The sequence below is a fragment of the Copadichromis virginalis genome, linkage group LG19 (assembly GCF_057382275.1).
Source record: "Copadichromis virginalis isolate Kocher_CV1m ecotype Utaka linkage group LG19, C_Virginalis_male_GT1.1, whole genome shotgun sequence".
NCBI classification, from domain to species: Eukaryota; Metazoa; Chordata; class Actinopteri; order Cichliformes; family Cichlidae; genus Copadichromis; species Copadichromis virginalis.
In genome coordinates this window covers 10,641,113-10,653,301 of record NC_140636.1, presented here as the reverse complement: position 1 = coordinate 10,653,301, position 12,189 = coordinate 10,641,113, and the positions used below count along the sequence as shown (strand labels likewise).

Sequence of the window (12,189 nt, the reverse complement as noted above, 5' to 3'; positions counted from 1 at the left end):
AGTTAAAAGGATTGTGCTCTCCTCACAAGTTGTTCTTTACTTTGGAAAACTCTGGTCAAAATGATTGAGACTAAAGTTTCCACCTTAAAGCTGTTTATTATATTTAAATCTGTGATTATTTATTATGAATTATTTTTAGACACTGCAATATGTCATCAGCTATTTAAGCTGTTTTTGAAGTTGACATTCTACTGAAATTGCAAATGTGGAAAGAGCTGACTACATTTGAAAGAAGTATATATTCCATTAATATTAATTTTAGAGCACTAACCCTGGCATTGTGGCTGGGGGCTGAGGCCCTCTAAAGCTTCGTATCTAGATTCGCCCCTGAACATAGCCAAAGGCTATGCAAGAGAAATATTTAATGACGCGTCAGTTTGGGTCCTGAGTAAGTAAAGCTCCGTGGATAAGTGGTCCCAGTAGGGGAGACCGGGGATAGTTGTAACATTTTTGACATTTCTGTCTGTAAATTGGAGCTCGTTTAAGGTAGTGGATTCAAAATGTAATGCAAAGTATTTACATGTGTCGGCTATTAAACAGTGCAGCTATTTTCTCTGCAGCACAATTACCCATTGCATGGTATGGTCTCAAACACAAAGAGTGAAATGTTACAATTAACCCCATAGTCTGAGTTAGTTGTAACATATCCTGGGGTGAAATGTAACACAATGAAATAAGGGTACTAAGAAAACATTAACATGTAATCTTTTTTATTCAACACATGAATGCACTTACATCCATTTATGTAGCTGTGTGTGTGTGTGTGACAGAATGCAAAAATCAAGGTTTTGAACATATTCCAACCCCCCAAAAAAGACAAATTATGGAATTTACTGCAACTGAATATTTCATTAATTTTGGTTGGTCTTCCTTGAGTTTGGCCTCATTGGCTCAGTGAGCATTATAACCTACAACTCTTGCACCAATGTTAAACATAACAATGAAGCTGAAAAAATGTAGTTGTTCACCAGCATCGCAATTCCATTTTACTTTTTATCATGGCTTACCTTGGTGTGGTTTGCAAAGTGCTTCAGAAAGATGAGGAAATCTGTTTCTTGCACCCATCCTGATTTATTTCCACTACCAGTACTTCCTACTGGTCCATCTCTGACACAGTGGTCTGCATAATGTATGTGTGGGAACACAAACAGTGAAGTAATTGTGTTGCCAATGGCATTAACCACATATACAAAAGCGACCAGTGAACCTCTCTCTGCTGATGTCGTTGCCCCAACTTGTTTAATATAAGTTAAAGTAATAGTGTGGTAAGTTGTAACATCTGCATTATTGTTACAACTGACCCAGACTCCTATAGCCATGAACTAGCTAACATTACAGCCAACGGCTAAAACACTAGCTCTAAAGACCTACACAGAATATATCCCCATAGACATACAAATAACATAATTTAAGTTTGATGAGTTTAACTGCAAAGCAGATAATGCTATTAGAAATTGAAATAAAGTAGAAAAACTTACTTTTTGGCACACAAATTACTTTTTTTCGTGTTAAATTGTCTGTGTTTGACAAAATGTGCTGATTTTTCACATGTGATAGAACTGAGTTGGGCATGCACAGGATGAGTCACATCATTTGAAACTTAGCCCTGATTGGAGAAATTGGAAGTGTTACAACTGACCCACGTTACAACTATCCCCTACAATTTAAATTCTGAGTCTTTTTCGTTGCTGCGCTCTTACGTACAGAATGAGCGCTTGTTGCACCACTGCAAGGTTTAAACTCTTAACCTTGAAACATGAGCTGATGGGGGCAACGCGGCTGTAGGATTTTTGTGTGTGTTCGGGGGAAATCTTCCTGTAAACTGATCAGGGTGTTGGGAAAAGTAAAAAAAAAAATGTCGGTCAGTGGTTTCAGCTTGTGCTGCGACCGACACTCCCGCTGACTAAATGTCCGTTTAATCATTAACAAGAGGTCTCTGTGTGTGTGTTTTTTCAGTCCGTAAACCTGCTCACTGGAAGGTGATCTCTGGCTTGTCCTTGTGCCCAGAGAAGCTAGTTCGCCTGCTTCACCTTCTGCTTTTACCGCCGGCTTTTTAAAAAACTTTCTCCTACAGAGACACAGCTGACGGTAAAGATTTCCTGTCTGCCTTCATGCCAGCAATGCAAATTTAAGAAAGCGAAAGCACCGAATAAGCTATAAAGAGTGAAGCACAAAAACAGCGGAAGTTTTATTAACCGAGGAATCGGCCAGAGGTAAGTTGACTTTTCTTTCCCCCTCATTCGGTCATTGTTAGTAGCAAACCTTTATTATATAAAATAATATAATGTAATAAAATAAAATCACTATATATATATACTGTGAATGCATTCAGCAAGTAGCATATTTTTGGCATCTATATGCACATATAGTAAAAGAGTTGTTGGAGGTTTGACCTCTGCTTCTTAATCCACATCAGAAGTTATAGAATTTTAGTCGCTGCAGTCATTTCTAGTAAATTATGAAGACATGTCAAGTCATGATCATGTAACACATAGTTAGAATTATTATTATTATAATGTCTTGAATAAAAAGTGATTGTTTTTAGTTTTTTTTTCTTTATCTCATGACTCTGCAAATATCCAAATGACATTTTTGGATGTCATTTTTTGTACATTGGTCCAGAGCTACATCAAACATGTAGCATCTGTCAAAACAGTCACTGACCATTTTTTGTTCATTGACTGACTTCTTTAATATTGAACTCCTCTCCTTGGTTTTAGTTTTTTGTTGTTGTTGTTGTTTTTTTAAAAACAGCCAGAGAGAGACAGGGGAATTTCTTTAGTTCAGCCTGTACCTGCAGATACAGCAGTTTTAATTTTAATCTGCAGTGTCTTTTGGGTGCTTATGAAAACTGCTGGCTCATGTGTTATTAGTCAACAAAATTCCTCCACCCATTTATTTTCTCAGCAGTCACAATGATTAAACACTCACACACATGCTCACTTGTAGAGCAAAGGCACGGCACAGAGAGACATTTTGTCCTTACAACTTTTCTTTTACATTTTCACTCGCAGTTGGGTAGTAAATGAAATGAGATGTCGCAAATGATGGAAAAGTCTACCGAGAACCCCAGCGAGGACAGAGCGTCCTTCAAGAGCAACGGGTCCATCAAGAGCGATGAGAAGTTGTCGACCGATGGCGGCACAAAGTTGGGCAGGCTGCGATCGTTTAGAAAGAGCATCCAGCATGCAACACAGAAGAGTCCTCTGTCATCTGTCAAGGGATCAAAGGTCACGTCCAAATCAGATACACCTACAAATGAGTCAGATTCTGCGGCTTCACCACCACCTCCGTCACCCAGTGAGTACCCTCATGGCTGTAATAAAATCTGCTGTGAAGCAGGTTTTGCAGACAGGTGGAATCTCAAGGTCAAAAGAAGAGCCAAGAGGATCTTACAGATAATTTACACCTCGCTATCTCTCTTAAAAAGGTCCTCTCACAAAACATAAATAATGTTGTGTCCTAGCTCTTATTAATTAATGCTTGTTTACATTTTTTCCCATGAGCGCCCAGGAGAAAGATCGTGTGAAGTCATTCCCCTCAGATGTGGGTGCTATTTTAAAGAGAGTATGCAAAGGTGGAAGGAGCAGTTGTCTGGGAAAAGGGCAGAAAGGGCCAAAACGCAAATATATCCGTTTGATCAAAGTATCTTAGCAAATGTCAAACAAAATGTTTCCTTGCTCAAAGAAGGACTGCAGGACCATGCATTACTGTGCAAAAGTCTATATTTTCCAAGGAAAGTGGAAAATTGCTCCAGAGATTTATTGGAATTTGTGCAAAAAATATGAAAATGTGGTATGTGAGGCTAGTATTTGTATTTATATTTTATATCAATTCTAATGAGCATGAAAATCAGTATTTGTTATGGCATGGCCACCTTTTACTCTCCAGCTTGGCCTGAACTCTTAGCCAAAGTTTGTTTTGTAATTTCTTTAAGTAGCCTTCAGGAAGAGTTCTCCAGGTTTCTTGATATTCAGAGCTCTTCTCTGGATGTTGGTGGCCTTTTTTCTGTTCTTTGTCAACATACATAGTACATGACTGATAGTGTTTTCTTTCTAGATGTTCATTTACTGCATTGGCGGCATTGTGTGTAGAATTTTGAGTTGAAAAATGAATGAGTCCATTGTAATCAGGCTGTAACATGGCAAGATGTGGAACAAGTGAAGCACTGTGAATACTTCCTGGATGCACTTTAAGAAAGTCTGGCTCAGTATCAGGTAGATAAATTACTTTTATCTGATTAGATGTGTATGAAATGTCATTTAGCATATAAACCAAAAACATCATGATTCAACGATGAATATACTACACTATAGTGTACCTCCAGAAGAGTACAATCAAAGAATAATTGATTAAAGCGCAGCTATGCTCAGTAGAATACAAACAACACCAGCTTTCAGAAATGGAAAACAGCATGCTGATGTCATGTGTTGTGAGTGAGGCAATAATTACCTTTGGAGTTCATGCTTTGCTCAAAGTTCTCCTGACTTTAGCCTGAGGACACTTTAAACAGGTCACACTTTAGAAACATGAGGCTTTGCTGTAAGATGTCAACACACTGCTCCCTTTCCTGACAATAATAATAATACAAATATAAATTCTTAATAAAATGAGCAAAATCCCACGTTTTCAGTTATTTTCTGGATTTGTGGATAAAACATATTTAGCTATTGCCCACTTCCATTTGTTACTGCTGAACTTTTCAGTCTGTGCAAGAGGGTGGAAGAAACCACTCTACAGGTCTGTACAGGTCTGTCCACAGCTCCAAGTTACCTCAATTTGAGCCATGGTTACAGTTATCCTTCCCCTCAGGTCTGACATTTTAATAATAATTTCATCCTGCAACACGTGGAATTTGCTTGTGATTTTCCCTGTGAATAAACGTCTAATTTTACTTCACTGTGGTGATTTCTGACCGTTTGTACATGTGAGACTTTAGAAATAAAGTCCTGTCCTGGCCATCAAATCAACTAATTAGTAGGAAAGCTGTTTGAATGTAGATAATTTGGGGAATTTGACAAAAGCAATTCATTGCTTCACAGGAAAGGAGTTGCCTCTCTTTTCATGGCACCCTCTTAGAAATTTTCTGTTGACGAGGCAGAATCGGGCCTCATTTAGATCCATGTTGTCATGTTTCACTGTTAGCAAAGGTCAGGAGTTCAGAGGAGCATCAAGCCTCCTTTTCATCTATTTTTAAAGTGAACTAAAAGCTTGTTTTAAAGCTGCTGCTGATGTGCAGTTTGTCCAAGCTTCATTTTAGAAGGAGAAGAATTAACATTAATTAACTGATTAAACATTCAAAGAGATTATTTGTGTAGATAAGAGAGTTTTCGCAGGGGGGCGTGTAGTCCTGGAGCGTCCAGGTGTGTGTGCAAATTCACCCCAAGGTCTGACCGTGCAATTCTCAGAGAAACTGCAAAAAAGATGTTTTGTCACAATGCACAAGACCACATTTGGAAAAAACCACACACAGCAAGTCAGTGCAATCACCTCATACCAACTCTCACTTGTGAATGAGGGGTTATGATTTGGGCTTGTTTTGCAGCCACATGATCCGGGCACCTTGCAGTCATTGAACTTCTGTGTAATCTGAGCCCATCTGCCCGACAGTTAAAACTTGGCTGAAGTCGGGTCATGCAACAGAACAACCATCCCAAAACATTTGGCACAAGTTATGTGATTATTTGTAAATCATTATCTCATCAGAAATCAGGTCAGGCTGTCTCCTAATGATGAAACTCATTAGAAGGCAGCTTTTTAGGCACTAGCACTCTGAACTTTTATTTCTAACACAGCTTACAGTTTTTTGCATTCTTCAGATTGCATAATAGCATTGCCAAAGCCATGCACATACAAACACCCACATAAATGGATATAACCTTTAGTTTATATCCCTGTGACACCACAAAGAGAAATTTCTTTGTTTTATTAAACTAAGGACTCCAGAGTCAGTTTATGAGAAACTTCTGCTGCTACTGATGTGCTCTTCTTGCCTCTCTGTCAGGTCTGAGCGCCGGCTCTCCGGCCACCCCTCTGAAGAACAACCAGAAAAAAGAAGATGATGAGGCAGATGCTTCTTTTCGCATATCCAAACCACTGACACCATCAAAGACAGGTAAAATGTTAACTTTAATACTAGATCAATGTTGCTACATTCTGGCAATATTAAAATATTAAACTTCTACCTATATTTTTTTAGTATTTACAAATTTACTACTAATAATCTACTCTAGAAAGATCAGCGTTCTATAGTTGGAAGTAATGTATTCAGGTAAAGCTGCTATTTCTTTTTACAAGTGTAACATTAACATATATGTTGGTGCAAAAATACTAATACAAAGAACAAGGAATAAAACAGAAAAGTACAAACAAAGAATACTTGATTGAAGGACAGCTATGCCAAGTAGAATACCAGATATACAAGTTTTCCTCAATGGAAAACAGCAACTTGATGTCATGTGAGGTGAGTGAAGCAATAGTTATCTTTAGAATTTATCTGTTGCTCAAAGTTCCCCTAGGTTTTCACCCAGACCCTTCTAAGTTGAACTGGTAAGCGCCTTATACTTTAGACATGTAAATATGAGTCTTTACTGTAAGGTGTAAACACACTGCTCTGTTTCCCAAAAATGAGTCTTATAGTCCGTACAAAGGTAATAATATATGTCTATGTGAAAGAGCAAATCAAAGTGCCTAAAATCTGCACATTTACAAATTGCCATTATAGTGGAGCATATAAACTTACGGCTTTTTGCTGCTGAGTTTAAAACTATGCCTGTAGAAAAGGGAGGATAACAAAACACCCTGAAATCATCAAACTTTTCTTTTTTAGATCCTGGTACTTCCAAATTCAGTAATTCTTTTATGAAAAGAGGAGCATCCATTCGTCGGAGTCTGAAAATGGTTACTAAGAAGGATACTGATAAAGTCTCCACTAAGTCCATCTCTGAGGCCTCAGTGGAGGAAGACATGGAGGAGAAAGAGGAGGAGGAGGTTCTTAGAGAAGAGATCGAAGATTGCTACGTACTGCCAAGTATCCCCCTCACACCACTGTCAGGTACAGTCTCCACTACATGTTCACGTTGGTTTAAATTGACTGTGACTTCATATTGCACATTTTTGACTGTAACAATTTTTCCACCTACAAGTGAAAAGGCAGAATAGCACCGTGTCTCGAATGTCCCCTAACATGTTTTCTGTGTATACATGCCACGCTGTAGTCTGGATCTGTCTCTTTACTGTTTGTTTTCGCAACAGACAGAGCCAATGATAAGAGCTTCCTTTGTCATGTAAATAACAGAGGGTCAGTTTATCTGTAGACACAGTTTCAAATCCAGTCTCATAAATGGGACACTGGTTTAGCTGTTAAAAAACAGTGATGGTGGCATCTTCTACTCTTAAGAATAAGTTGATGGATTTAAGAGAATTATAATCTCTTTCTTATTTAGGGACTCTATGAAAATGATTGACAAGCTCGTTAACTATTATAATGCTGTAACACCAGCAACATCAACTTCCTTGCTTCCCTGAAAACCAGGATGGTCTCTTTTACCTGCCTTTATGACTTTAATAACCTCCTGCAGTTTAACTATCTTGTATGTGTTATCTGATTTCATGGATAGATACAGTTAGGTATCATCTGCATAGGAGTGAAAATGATATTATAACAATACTGCCTGGGAATGATGTATAACAGATTGAGTCCCAGCACAGAACCCTGTGGAACTCCATAATTAGCCTTTGTGAAGAAGACTGCATAAACAAACTGGAGTCTATTAGACATGATTCAGTCGACTGCAGTGCAGTATCTTTAATACCTATGGCATTCTGTAGTAAAATGTTATGGTCGAGAGTATTGAACCCTTCACTGAGGTCTAGCAGGACAAATACAGAGATGTGTCTGCTGCCAGAAACCAAAATGATGAACCTTGTCCTGCGTGTCACTTGAAGATTCAGCTTTTTAGATCCAATTAAAAAATAAAATCACTCACAAAAGATTGTCTGGAGAAAGCAGAATGTGTTGAAACAAAGTCTATCAGGCTTCTACAACAAGAGCAGAGTCATATAAAAATCAAAACAGAGCAGCGAAATAACACAAATTAAAGCAACATAAGGGCGAAGAGCCTTAAGCACATCCACAAAAGGCAAGGTGATAGGGTAACAGAGAGATAGAGACGTAATTTAAAGAAACAAAGAGAAAAGAAGTAACGGAAAGAGAGAAAAATGAAGCAAGGGGCACAAGAGACAAAGAAAAAAAGAGAAATATAAAAGAGAGTGGCAAAATGAAGCGAAAGGGACATGGACCCCCTATTGATCCTCTACTTAATCACACAAGCCAAGGTGTGAAAGTAGAGGATCAATAGGGGTCCATGTCCCTCTTTGGGGACACTCCCATAGGGCTTAAATCTGGGACTCTCCACCATTTGACCCTTAAACTGAAGAAGCTTATCAGATGAGAGGTGGAACGTCTTCAAGCAACTTAAAAAAGTCCCGACGCTTTTCTTTCCAAGCTCCTTAGACTACAATGACCTGGATGACTGAGAACCTTCACAGACATTTCTTTATAATTTCTCAGTAACCTTAAAACCCATTAATCTCACGAAGAACCTTCAAAGTCATAATTTTTCACATCAAACGTGTAGAATCAAGGATTACCTCCAAAGCACAGCATAGCTATGGTAATGGCATATTTAGTTAGTAAACATAGCTTACTACAGATAGCATAACTGACTACTACCTAAAAATTACTTCAGTATATAAACAAAACACTTATATTAATTATCTAAATTTAAAATAAAAATGATTGCTTATTCTAAAACACATTGCCTCCACTTTAAGAAAAAAGACTTTAGACATTTAAAATTAATTCAGATATTTCAACATTATTTAATTTCATTGGTATGCAAGTGTGCCAGGATACTGTACCAGCAGCTGAAATTGCAATTTGCAACAGCCTTCTTTGCTAGCCTATAGCAGGAGACCAATTCCAACTCACCATCTCCACAAAAGCTGCAGGTAGGTTTCATTACAGGGTAAAATTAAAGATCTTTGATGTTTCTGAACTTTTACTTTATTAACTTTTGCTGTTTAACTATGATATCCAGTAAAAATGAGCAGTAATCCTATTTTACAAGGATTATACCGTAAATCTAAAATTAAATTCTTTGACATCAAGCAGCATCAAGCCAGTGTAACGATGTGACACCTGATGTGATGAATTGTTCTGGATTTACTGTTTCTGAATGAGCTGCAATAAGTCTACTGAAGTCTGGCTTTTTTTGCTGCGTTTATGTTGACTGGAGCAGCACTACACTCTGATTTCTACCATTGTGGTTTCATAATGAGACATAACTGATTACAGGAGCTCTGTTAAGCCCTTGGTGATACGATTACTTCTGCTTGCTCACAGTGATGGAGATCAACAAACTGATAGAGACGGGGGAGCTGGAGGAGGCTCACCTGAACCTGCTCGCCCTGCGGCAGGAGTTTCACCAGCAGCCAGAGTCGTGCTCCGATGGCTCAGCTATGGAGCTGGCCACAAGGGAAAAAGACCTCAACCTTCTCTATGGAACAATGAGGAAAAAGGTCAGCGACATAGTGTGCGACCCTCTCTCCGACAAAAACAAGAAGCTGCTGCTCCAAATGGCCCGCGTCATCCAGGAGGAAGAGAAGAGATTAAGAGAACCAGGAGGCCTGAAAGACAGCTGGATGGACGCTTGGAGGGAATCGGTTAGTGCGGGTGTGCAGGTGAAGGTGCAGAGTGTTCACTTGGACAGAGTAGAGCAGAACTCCGCCTGGTTAGCTGTTCACTTGGGTCTGTTGGGTAAAGTCATTGTGGAGGACTTAGAGAATGTGAAGCAGGAACTGCGGTGGTCCTACCCACCCAGTTTTAAAGTCTTCAGCACTTATGTGAGAGGTTATAACAGAGTCGTTGCACAGCACCTGAAGAAGCTGGAGCAGCAGGTGACGGAGCTGAAGGATTTCTATGGTCTGCTGGACTGGATCATCAACAAGTACAAGAGGTGAGTGGGTAGATTGTTCAAATAGGGCTGTTGTTTTTCCTCAAGGACACCTCTCAAAGGAATTTCCTATTCAGCCAAAACAGTACATAAATAGATGGAGACAAAATTGAAATGAACTCTTGTGCATTATATTTCACTTTTTAGAATGATGTTAAACAGTATTTTCTATTTATTGTGGTGTGATCACAAAAACTGGCATGCAGTTACTTATTGTAATGTAGTTTTGTAATGTAATTTCTAACTCTGATGCTGTACAGCTTCAAAAGCGTTCAGTCGTCTTTGTCCAACATGACATTTGTCATTAGCCTTGCAAACATAGTTTGTTGAAAGCAGCTACAAAATTGAGTACCCTATAAACAATCGTTATGCATCATTTTAGCCAGTCACACATTGCACTGTTGACAGACCGTACTCTGCCAAGAAGATTTTATTTTGGTAGCATTTGTGTGTCATTCTTACTGTACTTACTTACTTACTGTGATCATGTTAGCGATCCATTAAAATTTGGCATACATCCACTTTCAAAGTCAAGTTAATGATTTATTGGTGGAAAATTGACAAAGAGCCTTAAAATTTCTCATGTATATCTCACATGTATATGTATTGTCAACATATTGAAAATAATGTATAAAGATTTTAAATATCATGTCACATTTGACCTCTGACCTCTCCTTTAAGGCCAATTGATAGGCCAAAGTGATAATAATGCTATATAGATTTATTTAAAACTATGTTTTCTTTTTATTATTAAATTTAAAAAAAAACCTTAAAGTCATTGTTTCAATAAAGCTCTAGATCTGTTGTCGAAAAAGGACAAGCATTAAAAGTGGTCAGATGATGGGCACATTTCCTGTCATGGTTCTCTGTGTGGCAGGCAGTGATTGGACCCAAACGCAGGACTCTCAGGTGGTATTTTTAACTTAAAGGCAGCAGTTTTTATTTGCAAAACAAACTGAAAAACACAATACACGAGCACTACAAATAAAATTAAAACTCAAACTAGGACGACTGACCTAAACTGGGAGTTCATGGCATGACATGACAATTCAAAATACACAAAACACTGGGGCATCGACCCAGGACCGTGACATATCCAGTAAGTGCACAACCCATCCTACCACAAATGAAAAGAGCTTTTTTTAAAAATATGTTACATATTAAAATGCTTTTTTATTTGATGATTGCAGCCAGTAAAAAAAAAATCACCAGCATTGTGTTTCCTCAGGTTTGAAACCTAGAAAACTGTGAAAAACTTGTGGTGTTGCATCTGAAAGCTGTGGGTGTTTGTTGGGCAGTGAAGGTCAGAAAAGCTCAGCTCTACAAGTCTCCATACTTCAGTAACTCTGCCTCTGCTGCTGTGATTTAGGCTATTCTTTATAGTTTTTTATGAATCTCCCATCATTACGTTAGTATGGTGAAGAGAATAAGTGAATTCAGGTGTTTTTTGGAATATACATAGAATACAGAAAATGTATTTTGTGATTTAAATTGAATTCAGATAGCCTTTGTAATGATTGCATACAGCAAACAGAGACAGATGATATGCAATAAACTCCTCAGTCGGATTCTTTGAAGGCGTGATGTGTTATGCAAACATTATAAAAGGGAAAAGTATGTCTGCATGTCCTCCTGCAGCTTTTTTATCATCTCAGATTTACAGGGGGAAGGCACCTAAAACCACATCTTCACTGTCCACATAAAAATGTGTTCACACATGGTGCAGACAGCCGTTTTAATAATACCCAACACAAAAGCAGGACTGCGAGCGTGAGTGAGGTAGGCAGTGCTGACATTATTTGTTGAATCAGGGCATGGGAAACATAAAATAAACCTGTGCTCAGAACAACATTTGGGAGACCAAAAATAAACAGCTGATCTGATAAAAAAAGAAGCACAACACTCTCGAGGCCAAAATGGGAAAAATAAAATCAGGTCACGACCACATTTTTCACAGATTATGTAAAATAGGATCCTCTTCATAAAGCATATCGCACACAGACCATAATGTAACATGGTTTTCATAAAGCAAATACACTCATTCAATATTGCATTGCAGTGTGCAAAGGACTACTGAATGTATTTAATTGGATTTTATGTTAGATTTTTTTAAACGTTTTATTTTCAACATCACAGGTAGGAAAATGTATTTTGGCCGATCTTAGTACCACAA

General features: G+C 38.2%; 1 protein-coding gene across 2 annotated transcripts in view; it reads left to right on the top strand.

Annotated features, from left to right (window-relative positions):
- Positions 1-1,969: 1,969 nt before the first annotated feature.
- exoc3l4 (exocyst complex component 3-like 4) overlaps positions 1,970-12,189 on the top strand; it is a 28,564-nt gene continuing 18,344 nt past the window's right edge. For both annotated transcript variants that reach the window (XM_085440532.1, XM_085440533.1), the window contains exons 1-5: positions 1,970-2,213; positions 3,015-3,300; positions 6,005-6,115; positions 6,830-7,054; positions 9,407-10,019. In XM_085440532.1, the coding sequence (XP_085296658.1) occupies positions 3,036-3,300; positions 6,005-6,115; positions 6,830-7,054; positions 9,407-10,019 (1,214 nt within the window). In that variant the 5' untranslated portion in view covers positions 1,970-2,213; positions 3,015-3,035. The remainder of the gene's footprint in view (positions 2,214-3,014; positions 3,301-6,004; positions 6,116-6,829; positions 7,055-9,406; positions 10,020-12,189) is intronic.